At 33.2% G+C, this 13,809-nt stretch overlaps 1 protein-coding gene across 4 annotated transcripts in view; it reads right to left on the reverse strand.

Annotated features, from left to right (window-relative positions):
• Positions 1-13,809, reverse strand: part of trps1 (trichorhinophalangeal syndrome I) — a 135,328-nt gene that overhangs the window by 8,544 nt on the left and 112,975 nt on the right. For all 4 annotated transcript variants that reach the window (XM_015357079.2, XM_006635570.3, XM_015357081.2 and 1 more), the window contains exon 5: positions 8,397-8,519. In XM_015357079.2, coding sequence (XP_015212565.1) covers positions 8,397-8,519 — 123 coding nt within the window. The remainder of the gene's footprint in view (positions 1-8,396; positions 8,520-13,809) is intronic.

Raw genomic sequence — 13,809 nt, forward strand, 5'->3', positions numbered from 1 at the left:
AAGGGAACTCCATCTAAAACCAGAGCAGTGGTTCTTCAAGATCTACTTTGAACCACAAAATTCCTTAATAGAGATTTCAGGATTCAAAACTGTTATAGACTTTGGTAACAAGGCTTTTCCTCAGCTTAGGAAATTTGATAAGATTTGATTTGATTTGATCAGATTTTTGACCAAAAAGATTAGTGATTCCCGAAATTTGGAAAAATAAGGAAAACAATTTTTGAGAGGAGGCATTCAGCCCTTATTGCTCTGCAGAGAGATCAGTGCTGTGCTTCTATGCATACAAGTTCAGCGACATCTTATCAGAGCTGCACCTTTTCAAAAGTGAGAGGATCGGTTCACAACTGGCACAGAAGACAGAGCAGTACATTTGTTAATAAGCAATAGCAAAATATTACCAAATACTATGATTATTAATTATAGCATAGAAGAGGTATAATTACTTCAGGTACTAGAAGTACTCAAGATTAATAAACCCCCAGGGCTCAATGATATCTGACTAGTCCTACTCAAGAAAACAGATTTTTGTTTATGCAACCAACAGTCGCTCAAGACTTCAAGGCAGGGATCATACACATGAATTGGTTAATGCTAACATAGTATCTGTCTATAAGAAAGTTGATACAATTATAGAATTATAGACGTAATTATAAACTAGAGGATCACCTGTATGGAGATAAGATAATAGGGAATATGGATTTTGAAAAGGTAGGCCTGATTGAATTAATAAATCATTGTGTGCCCTTACTGCTGTTTTGATGCATTTCTAGAAAATGACAGAGCATAGATAAATTTGAGGAATTTCATGATTAATCCATGGCTTGATTGGAATTCTTAACATTTTACAGGTTGTAATCAAAAGTTTTACTAAAGACAATTGTACTGTACACTATTTGCCTAACAAATGCATAAATATGGATTTAATTGAAACTAACTGACTTGAAACTAAATACACCTTGCTGTCTCTGAAGCCATGGCATTGGGATGCATAACACGTGATAAAAGGATTCAATTTGTTGATTAGATATTACACTGACTTTAGTGTACATAGATTTAAACAGAATTATTTTAGATTTACAGCTGACCCAGCACCTTACTCCCAGTACATTCAGCAGTGCAGCCAACCCACTTACTGTTACTCAAACTGTGACACTGGTCAAACATCCCAGACATCTTGGTAATGAGATTTACTCTTCTTTACATACCATCACAGATATAATAACATTCTTAAACAAGTAGTTGATGACCTAAAAAGACTGACCCATCTTCCCAATTCTTTTTAGGCTCCTGTCTCCGTAATAAAAATGAATGTGCTTCCTTATCAGTTTTTCTTTTTTGAATGATTCATCTCTCTTTCCCTTTGGCAATTTAGGTAGATGGCACACAAGATATCAAAATTCATATGGAAAGTGAATTGACCCTGTATTAAGTTCTCCACTATACTGCATGAAAGATTTCGCAGGAAGCCCTGCCTGTGCCAAGTTTTCAATTTTAGTTCTGTATTATTATTTCTATTACTGGTGCATTATTTGTATGGTTTAACCCTGACCTCACTTTATCTTGGCATCCCTTGACGAAAGTCCGGGTTTTCCATATAGATTTGATTATGCACTTAACTGAAATTTGAAATTCATTACGAAGATTCACAAAACCAGAGAAGGTATGCTCAGTCTCCTGTTTTACTGTATATGATCATAAAACCTTTATAGGCATATCTCCTTTCTCTTAAAAGTAGTGCCAATTGGATTCAATAGGGATGGTCTTTGCTTGCAAGGAGTCCATTTGACACCTCATAGATGCTGGTGAAGTTAGTTCTTAGTCCCATATGTAAACTCTGTCTTGGGGGTGTTGTGGAGACTCAAACTGAACTCCCCAGGAACCGAGTGTCATCTATAAATTTTGGCCCAGTCTTAGCAGTCATTTAATCATTTAATAATTATAAATTATTATTTTTTGTTAGACAAGTATGATTTTTCTTAGGGTCAGGTGATTGCTCACAATATCACTTAATTAAAGATTCAATTACCTATGAAATGTCAGTATTGCATATATGCAGTTAATTAAATAATTAGTACATGCATCTGAGTTACATCTTCATAAACAAATCTATAATTTTGTTTCCAGATAAAATTTAAACTTACTTTCTAAAGGCAAACAAATGAAGCCTAATAATAAACTTTAGAATTTGGTGAATGTTTTTAAAAAGTCATGATAAAAAGTCCACTGAGGGTAATATTATAATGTATCATTAGAACATTCAATTTCCTCAATAAATACAGTGAAAATTACTCTTAGGCACACAAACCTTGGTACAAAGCCAGATAGATCTCACAACAAAAAGTTTTGACCAAAAAGAAAGAGTGCCCTCTACTGATGTCTTTGTTTCCTCTTCTACTGCAGCTTTAGTGCTCCTTGCAATTCATTTTTTATAAAGATCCAACAAAATTATAAATACTATAATACATAAAAGAACTGCAGATATCAGTTTTATATAGATTCAGCTGTTCTGAAGTATTTGGTCTTGCAAAATTCTTATAATTAGCAGACTTGGCTTCTCACAACGTAGTGAAATCTGTATTTCTGCTGAATACAGTCATATCAACTGAATGAAAACAAGTGAATCTAAACTTAAATACAAATTGGTTTTGTTCATATGTACTGAAAAAACGGAACAGCATCACTAAGTTAAATTTTATAGTCAAGAAGGACTTGTGTTAAATTATGGGCATACAGAAAGAAAGACTACATTTTCTTTATTATTATTCCATACATTACAAATGACAAATTCAGGTTAGGGCTATGGAATCAACAATTAATAAACTGCTGGAATAAGTATTGTCATCTCTCCATATTTCCTTAAATTACAGTTAAAGACTGATCAACAAAGCACTCCTTAAAGAATACCAGACCTTTTCTCAATTTCTACTTTGTAATCATATAACAGTTTATTAGAATTTTCTGAAGAGAGTATGCTGTCCAGTTACAGTAGGATATGTGTTGTCTTATTATAGTATAAAGGCATAACAGTTTCTTAGTTTTATTTTTATTATTAATTTTATATTTCACTGTTAAAAAATACCCAGAAAGCAATCCAATGATGTAACAAGAACTGCAAGGATTACAGAAGTGTATTTTTGTATAAACTTCTTTTTTAGGTCAAATGTGATGTAAGTCTTCCTACAATGCCAGTAAAAGCATTATATTTGATGCACTGCAACAATTCAATTTTACTCATTAAAAGTTTACATTGTATTGTTCTCATTGAGAGACAATTGTAGCTTTCAAACTTTAGACCTGCACCAGACTGTGTGTATAGTCTGTCTCTTGGGTTATGAGTATCTAAATAAGTGACAAGTTAGCCCAATTCTCATGCTCAGCCTTGTAAATACTATGAAAACAATTAAGCCATTGTACACAATAAGAAAAACCAGGTAAGCAATAGTGAAAAAATGTTATCAGTTATTTTTTAGGTTATGCGCAACATTACTTCTTCTTATTTTATTCATTTCACAATTCATATTTTTTCCATCTGACCCTAAATCATTTTGCTAGCAAAGCTGGAAAGAATATTAACAAGAGGCGTATAATTATTTTATGGATCACCCGTAGTGGATAAACATATAATGGTATGACTACATCTTAAACTAAGGGCTGTCTCATAAATACCGTATGGTGCAAAGGGAAAAAAGGAAATGCAACATATATATACAGTAGAAGTCTGTCAAAAAATATTATTAGGAGATAAAATCCAAAAGATATTAACTGTTGCAATGTGTTCTGGCAGTAAAGACGCAAGCGTCCATTAATGGCCCACTACAGCAAAGTTTTATGAGGTGCTATTATGAAATGATTTCTGTACAGGATATAAATTTGTTATGAAATAAAATCTTAATTTTTACTGCCAAGATGGGAATGACTGGAGCATTGGTTGATTCTCATAATTAGAAAAAAAAAGATCTGTGATGATTGTTTAGAAAATTGTACTGAAAATGTTACTCCTTCCATTTTTTGCATACTTACAGAACCATAAAATGATGTGAAGCACTATGTAGAGAAAAAATTGGAATAGAGACGTTATTGTTTGGAATCACTAATGTCTTTGAATACATTTCTGTGTTCCCTAATATACCAGAGAGATTGATGTCTAATTGTGAAGGCCTAATATTTCCTTTTTTTTTCTCTCACCCTGTGGTATGATGATGATGATACATTAGTTAGGATATTATATACAGTAAAACCCTTGGCGTCAGATTTAATGGACAAAATCTGCTAATGGGGAATTTTGGGTTTTATACAGTATATTTACAACACATAAAATAAAGAGCTTGTATATTTATGATATAAAAGGCACACAAACAATTTTGAAAAGCACAGGAACATTGACTAATGTATGTAGCTTGCATTTGTTAAAAAATAACTTAAAAGATCCAGAAAGCCTACTGTATACATAATAAACTGTATATACTCACATAATAGCGTTTTGGGGGCTGAATAAAACATCACTTGTGATTTAATGGCAATAACACTACATTCCTTCTCTCTTATTGGAATGTTAAACTGAGGCTTTACTGTTCTATAAAAATCTAGTAGAAAAACAGTATAGTACAGTACAGTATAGTGTATGAATTCTGGATATTGATTATATGTCCTTGCTATTATTTGATTAGTTATTCATGACTGGCCATGTCACTTGAGACTCCCTGACTTTTGTATAAGCATTAAATTGCTTTATTAGTGGGAGACTTGTTTGGGCACAAGGAATGAGGTCATTTATCCTTCTGAATGTCAAGCATGGTGAAAATAAATAAAAAAACAGTAAGGAAACAATATGCTCTGCTTATCAAGAGAACAATAACTCTGTGCCATAAATATGCTATAGGTTGGATGTCACACGTCATCTGTAGCGTTCGCAGCCAGCAATTTCTAACTTGGCCAAAAACTGTCCGTCTAAGATGCACAAATTGGGTGAACACCTCACCATGATCAATAGGGAGGTCAATGTCTGGAGATTTGGCCAGAAGTGTCTAGTCACCACTGAATTCCACTTGTTATGATTAATGACATCCTGACTGCATGGTACCACAAAGTCCTCCTGCTACCCGTGAACCAGTTGCTCTCTTAAGAAATGAGAATGTAATAATTATACTGTTGATGTTCTGCTCATCATACCCCACTGAACACTGGTAAGAAGAGCTGAGATGAAATACAAATGTGTACAAGTTATAAAAAAACTCATTTTCCTGATAATAACTTTGTAAATGTGTAGCAGGCATAAGACTGAATGTTTTTTTAATGTGAAATATTTACCACAATTTAAAAAGCAGTTCAAATATATAAACTAAAAGGTCTTAATGACAAAATCAGCTTTAGAAATTGCACAGCTTTCCTTATACAAGCAGGATAAATCTGAATGCCATCACAGGAACCATCCTTGTCAGTTTCAGCAATGTATTTCTAAAGAGCCCAGGGTTGCCAAGATACAAGTCAACCAAGCATCATAGAAGCAGAACAACACTGCCAGTGTTTCTTTCTCAATAAATTCATTTTTAATTTTTTTTAAATATATTTTTTGTAACTGTTTTGTTTTTAACTGTCAAGAGAAAATATTACTGTATTTTAAAAACAATATTTAATATAAAAGTAACATAAGTTGGTTCAGACAGCACACATGCCTTCTACTGTACGTGAGAGCAAAATTCCAAGTAAAAGAACTGACTATGCTTACATTAATATCTGTAGAGTGTAATAAAACATAAACAGTTATATGTTATGTTTTGTGGTAATTGGCATTACAACAAAGATAATGGAGGCACTTGTTCAGAACTATCTGTACCCCATATACCCACACTAGAGAAAAGTATGATATCAATACAGAGAAATAGAATATAAAAAATGTATATATAAAAAACACCTTGACCTGAAAAAAGGATCAATCATCTCTGAAGAGTTTCATAAGCTTATCAAAGTTTAATGTTTAATGAGTAACGAAGAAGCTTAATATACTTGTGACTACCATCTATCAGTGTAATTTATAAGTCTTGTGTTACTGTAAATATAAGATAAGAAAAAATATGATATTTAAGAAAACAATTAAAAAAACAAACCAAAAAAAAGAAAAAAGAAACATATCTATTAACATTGAAAATATAAAAGCTTGGATACTGTCTATACTGTGCACGTCTCACGTCTCATGATTAAAAGTGAGCCTCAAGTGATAAAAGGCTCATCCTTAGCTGGGATTTGATCTGATATCTCTCAGCCCATCCTCATCACCAAACCCATGCAATACACAGGCAATCAAACAAATCTGCTGAGCCAAAAATAAAACTCAGGTAACTCAGCAGGTTTGGAATGCTTTTCAAGCTCTGTAGCAAGATAACAAAAAACAAAAATCAATACACAATCCCTCCAACTATTTCTTATTGCATGCTTTGTAAGTTTGAACAAACTTTAAGCCTTGTGTTGACAGTAGGTATTGTATATAAACAATATATAAAATATTGTTTGCTTGATTGATTTTTTTGAAAAACTTTTAATATGCCTCTAATAATGGAAGCATTATTAGGTGATATGTGTGCTTTTCCCTTGCATTTCCTGCTTGTCATTACATGATATTCAGTGAGTTCCCAGTGAAACAGTTAAAGAACAGACAAAATAATCTTGCAGAGATGTCTTTATAGTCTGGCAGATACAGTACATCTGGTTCTTTCATCAGGTGCTTACTTAACTGTTCAACTGATTTGCCCTGAATATACAAGGCAAGAATGTACAGATAAGGAAGTACTTATCACACTTTCTTCTTCTCCCCATTATCTGAAAGTCTTTTAGAATCCTAAACAAGTCACACATTATTTTTAATTTATCATAAGCCATTTGTCATGACACTGTAAAAACCGGAAAATATATAAAACGTTCTGAAAAGATGTGTGTGTTATTTTTATGGAAAGAAAACTGTCAAAACCTCATCTTACAAATGTAAAGGTATTCTGGCATGTGGATGTCAAGTAGAGAAAATCATACCTTTAAAAACAATATTATATGCTGAAGAAATAAATGTTCATTTTATGCAACATTTCCATGTACACATACAGTAATTCTACTTATCGCTAAGAGCACTCAAAATTGTAATGAAAAAGTATGATATCAAAATAAAAAATAACAAATGCAATACACTATGTATAAAATGCTACAGTATAATGTGATTCGTAGAACAGACTGTATTGACTCCACTAAGTTACTTTTAAATCTGATACGCATTACAGCATATTGATCGATTGAGAAAAAAATATGGGTTTTAATGATGTACGTCTATGACATTGTCCTGATATCAAGGTGTCCATGTCCATCAAATTGGACTCAAAATTATATATATTTAAAACTCAAAATATCGAAAGTAATCCTAAAACCTCAATATTTCCATAACTGCTTGATTGTAAGAACCTTTTTGAAATCATAAGATGGCACGTACCTGTAAATTTCAAATAACTATCTTTAAAATAATCCAAAGGCTGCCTTGCACAGCTCAACTAAAAGTGATCTCAATCACAGCATGCTGACAAAATCTAAATATTAGCCACCCAAATGGTTATTTGAATCCTCCAGGAGAAAATTCATTTTGGAAGCTGAACCAGTACTACCCAAATATATAGAATATATTTTTTATAGATACAGAGCTATTGTATTCCATTCTGGAATACAAAAAGTCGGTGCAGGGATTCAATACGGTAAAACCTTCTATCTTATCCGTAAGATTAAACTTAAATTTAAAGGGTGTTTGGCATTTTTGTTCGCTTTAAAACATAACATTTCAAATTAATTGTTTTCATTTTCATTTACATCTCTTCATGTTTGTTTTTCATAAGAATATCTTTTTTCTTACAATAATTAAATTTGCATTTCTCCATGCACCCTGGTAGGCATGTACAGTACCAACCAAGAAGCACAGCAGTAATGAATAACTATTCATTTTATACACTGCACCTTCAGGGCTTGTTGCTAATATTTAGATAAGCAAACATCTTTTCATCATAGTTCTATAAAGCATTAAACTTAACAATGTCAGATTTATGATATAACTGATCCCACAGTGTGGTTTAGACAGACCATGTTAGGTTATACCATGCACCAGTGCATCATAGCCTTGCAAGATAATTAAAAGCAACAAGGTTCAAGGCGGAGACATTTCCTCAGATGCAGCTCACTGCATATGCCAATGAATTGCATCTGACTTTGAGGGGAGTGACCAAGGCAAGGAAATTAACTGCAGGCCAGGGAGTGGTACTGATCAAACAAGCAGCACACATCACAGCTGTCCTGTTTCACCAGGAATTCATTTAGTGTGTTTTGTTTCGAAGGTTTTTTTTTTCCACTGGGCAAACCAATCAAGTCCTTCCTACCGAGTGAAGCTTCTGATACAGGCCACACGCATTGCATACATATCCACCATTAGCATTTTTCCTCCAGAGAGAAGTCTTTGTGGTCAGGCAGTTGGCACAGAATACTCCAGAGCCTCTGCGTCTCTGAAACAGAACAAAAGAGGGGAGAAAAAAGGTCAAAGATGAGTCATGTGATGTGATTCAAGACCTCAGGACAAATCAACTCCAGGGTTTAATGCACTAAGATGGCAGCCCTAATGGTATGAAACCACACTACCCATAATAAGGTCGGGTTCAATGGTGATTAATAGAATCCAGCTGATTTTCATTATAATTAACCTTAGAGTGATTAATGAGCCTTGTAAGACACCACTGTGCTTGAGAAGAAATGGACTTAACTTTCCAAACTCTCAACTATTTTTTGTATACAAGGCATCAACAGGCAGCGAGTTAAAAACAGTTACATTGTGAGAAAAAGAAATGTAATTTTGAGTTATTTTTTTTTCTTTCTGAACTGTTTTTATTACATTTTGTTTATCACAAAGAACAATCCTTCAATAAAACTATCCATCAAGTCCTGCTCTTTACAATCTGATCATAAAACATGTAATAAAATGTACAGTATGCATTTTAATATAGTAGATACCAGCTGTGACATTAATTTGCTTAAAACTACACAAAACCAAATCTTCAGCCTTTAAAAAACCCTCTTACGAAACATGGACGACAGCAAAGTATAAGAACGCAAAAAAGAATCGTCAAAACAAGTATGACAGTAACGTCATCAGCTAACAACCAAATTTAATCTCAAGTAATCTTAGACCAAAGAATTGTATAAATTACCTATATAATGAGTCATATACATTTGGTGTTATAGAATTCATGCAATTTATTTTAACTTTACATGGCTGTGTAGGACTGCAGAATCTATGCCAGAAAAATACAATGCTTATAATTGTACTCTGATACATTTAGAATGGAAAGCTTTCTGCAGACATAATTTTGGCTTCAAGGCCAGAGCACTTTCTTGGCAATGAAAGGGCATTTGATTCATCGGGTGTTTCACAATGTATCAGTAAAAAGTTCTGGTGAGCAGCCAGTTCCCTATAGGGTAATTTTTCCATCCAGATGCAAGTGCTATCTGAGGCCCTCGTCAGCTAAACTAATTATGATCTTGCATTTGCTGATGCCTGCTCACTCTAACATTCGACATCGGCCATTAATCATTGATACAAGGAAAATGAATGAAATGAAACGAAATGAGAGACGGTAGCCTGCACAGCCATAAAAATTCGAAATGACTGCAATAATTTAATGAGATTGGGGAAATGTTTTTAGTGAGCTATCAGCAAGTGCAAAGTCAGTCTGACAATTGCCCTTTTCAACCAGGAACGTAATATCATTCACTACAGCTGGTTGTATTCCGTTAGTTGATGGTGTAAACAGAAGATTTTCGGCAGCTTCTTGTTAAACTTGCATATTGCAGAACAAAATTTCTCCTAAAGCAGTTACTCATGGTTCAGTCATCTAGCTTGCACTTCATTTTTACATCTTAATGGAATATGAATGTTTTACCTTGGCTTCACCTAAAACAACAAGCCTACTGTTTGCAAGCACATTCTGAAACAAAAACTTGCCTATTTGAAGGATTCTGTCTTACCTTTGAAAGTCAGTGGTACACACACAATCGGTTGAGCTGAATATTTTAAATCAAAAAGATTTTTTTTAATGACAGTATTTCTGTATAAATATATGAAGTTTGAATCCTTGAAAAGCCAAAGCATTTCATCAAGATAAATATATAGCTATAATTTCCTGTAGGTTTTAGAATTAATTTCCACATACCAGTCATTAGTGGTATGTTTTTACTTAATAGTGGTCAAATTCTTTGGTTTACTTTACACTTCTCACTTGGATAACTAATACAAAGTATTTTCATCTGGTTTTCCGTTACTCAGTGTTATACAGCTTTGTGCAAAACACACTGCAGATGGAAATTATAAATGTTTAGTGGCTGAATATAACATAATTAATAGTCCTTTCTGTCCCATTATGTTGTATCACAGTTATAATACCTCTACTTAGGATTCTTCAAATGTGATTACCATTTGTTTGTGTTTAGGAAAAAATATTCTGAATATTCCTATAAATACATTTCTTACTTCTTGCGTAAACCATACTTATATTCTTCAACGTGTGGTAAAAATTAAGTAATTCTGCAAGCATGACAGAAAACAAAAATCTGTTTTGAAAGATGAATGGGATTCAGAAGCATCCACAAATTCCAAGCCATAAGTATAACAGATTAAAGGTCACATTCTGCCCTGACAATACAACCAGACAAGGAAGTGAGTGAGATGTCTCAGTGTAGAAGTGGCGAATGGGAAAAGAACCATTCTTTGCTTGGCCAGACATATTAGTAATATATGTCATGAGAATTTCAGATTGATAAGTCATTCAGCGTTGAACTTTGGAATGTGAAAAAATGGCATAATCAAAATGTGACTGAAATGAGGAAACGAGAATGAGCAGTTTTACTTGTGTACAGTATTTGTGTATGGTTGCTTTTTGAGTTTTAATAGAGAAGTCTAGAGCACTTTCCAACCTTGCATTAATTGCAATAATTTCTTAGTAGTCAACTACAACTACTATTGCAGCAAAGTCTTTTGCTGCAATAATTACACAGAATGTCAAGTGATCATATCAGATGCACCACAGGATTAGCAACAACTAGGACATTCATTATCAGGAAATATAAATATGTTTATTTAAATATAACAAGCATATCTCTCATTTTTCAACCAAATGAGAAAACATAAAATTACTTAAATCCCATGGTAAGGAGAACATTTTTAACAGAAATACTCCAAATAACTTAGTTTCAAAAACAATGATAAGTGATTATTGGTTTCAGAAGCTTCACAATTAAATGAAAATGGAAATAATCTTAATGTTTAAATGTAACTCTGAAAGCATTCTATGGCAGCCTTTTATTCTAACACAATTATTTTGAAAAAATAAATGTTAGTCCTACCATATAGTATTCATATTGTACACTTTTCAAATACTCCAGATGTCAAACATGGGACTTCAATAAATATAAAGTACAAGGAAATGAACATAAACTTTTCATTTTACATCAATTAAGCTATTAATACAGTACATAGTCTCATTTCTAAGAATTGAGACCTAGGTCACAACACTGACAATACAATCATTTTATGATGCACATAATACATTTTGTGTTCAATCAAAGCAGAAACTTCTGCAAAGAAGCTTTAGAAATTTGAATTTGCCCAGAGAAGCATAGAAGTAGCCATTTTGAATTCCATTAAAGAGTTTAATTTCATTAAAGACTTACAAAAAGAATTTCATGACAAATATTAACAAGTGGACACTTTCTCTCTAGCCTGCCTTTATAAAACCAGTTTTCAGAGTCTTATGTACTGTACTTCAAAGAGAAAGTTGTTTTCAATGAATCAAAAATTGTTCCACAATTTTTGACCAAGGAAATAATTCTGGACATTTAAAGACAACAACACAAGATAAATAACATGATGTTATATTTATACTGAGGACCACTTCCAAATTACGTCTCTTTTGTGGAACACAAATCCACCAATCCACAAATCCAATAACATGTTTACAATTTTTAACCAAATTGACAAAAGTGTTGTATTCAGGTTAGGTTGTAACAATGCAAAAGTTAGAGTGGGAAAATAGCAACCTTAATAGGTGACAGTTGATAAAGCAAACTTAGGTAGTAACTAGGTTGAGTTACTTCATTCAAATATTAATGCAACAGTTTATAGCCAGAAATGGTCCTAAAATTATTCAAAGTGATTAATTGTAACTGTCATTGTAACAGTGGCATACTTTTCTGTAATTAATAACTTCATAGTAGAAATCTCTATACAGTAATCAATAAAGTCGACAATAAATTTTTCTTCAATGATAAACATGCCCAGTCTGTCCTCATGATGTACTACTGTACCTTCTAAACTATGTCCACATCATTTCTGTGTATCCCTGCATCTGAATATTAAGCACTGTTTAGAATACACTGACAATCCTCTTTTTAAAAACTACTGAACATATAAGATTTTAACAAACTTTTAGACCTGTGGTACAAAATCCCCAACCTACTAAACTAAACCTACATAATGCACAGTGGGAATCACTGATAAATTTCTGATAAAGCCAAAAATTGTTAAGCCACATGTTATGTTTTATTAACAATACAGATTCTGTAGAGGGATTGTGCAACCTAGGAATATAGAAATACAGAATATACCAAATATAAATACAAAATGGGGGTCTGTTTGGGAAGGGAGTAGGTGGAGTGGGAGTGAGGGATTTCTCTGGTCAGTTCAAGTGTCAATTACACAGGAAAGCAAAGTAATCAGCTGTCCCTGTCAAATAACTCAGGTTCCCCAACTTCCTTTTCAATTACCAACTTGTCTACATTGCCATCTGTAAAAACTAATACATACCTCTCACTGCCAGTTTCTGCTTTTTCAGTTTCCATTAAACTAGCTGGCTGCAGCTGCTCACGAAAGAAAGCTGTGATTGTCTTTGTTTTCCCTAAGTGCAGGCCCATTTTTCTCCCTGCCATGCACGTGTCAGCTCAAGGTAATGTATTGTCTTTGCCAAAGCACAGGCTATTGCAAAAGTGGCCCCTCTTCATTTTTTGACCTGATTCAGTACATCACCATCTTGTCTTGCTCAAGCTCTATCTAATATCTGTCACTACCCACGCTAAGGTGCAATGCATTATCCCAAGCACTTTGCATAGATACAGTAATACTCTTCATGTTCAATGGGTGATCATACAGATTGGCTAATAATTTGAGTTCAGGGGACATTGAATCAATATAAAAAACTATACTTTAAATGCCAAAATATTTTGCTGATTTTGCTTCAGGAACTTAAAGCCTATCAAATTATATCACATACTAAACATCCCCCAGATTTCACAACTAACTTTAATTTTAGTATTCACCATTCACATTAACATTTAGACTCCAGTAAATTATATATCACATAGGTAATACTGAAGCAGGTGCTTGCTTATCACATGAACTTTTAATTATCGAATGGAATTACAAACGTAAATCTGAAAAACAAATTGTCCATTTGCCACGTGGAGTAACACAGTGTTGTTTGTTTGTTTTTTTTTACAGTTGTAGGTGAATACTAAAAGAAATGTTTTTAGTGAATACTCTTATTGATTTTTTTTTTACTATTTTCATAATGAAACAGGTTTGGTTAATGCTTAAATCTGAAAAGAAGCCTCTTAAAATACACAAGTAATTACCATGTATTTCTATGGGTGACTGGAGACCTCTACTCATTTGCCATGTAGAAATCAAGAAACTGAGGTAATTAGGACTAAGACCTAATTATTTTCATGTATTTAACAAGTGTGGTGCCA

The sequence above is a fragment of the Lepisosteus oculatus genome, chromosome 10 (genome assembly GCF_040954835.1).
Source record: "Lepisosteus oculatus isolate fLepOcu1 chromosome 10, fLepOcu1.hap2, whole genome shotgun sequence".
Lineage (NCBI taxonomy): Eukaryota > Metazoa > Chordata > Actinopteri > Semionotiformes > Lepisosteidae > Lepisosteus > Lepisosteus oculatus.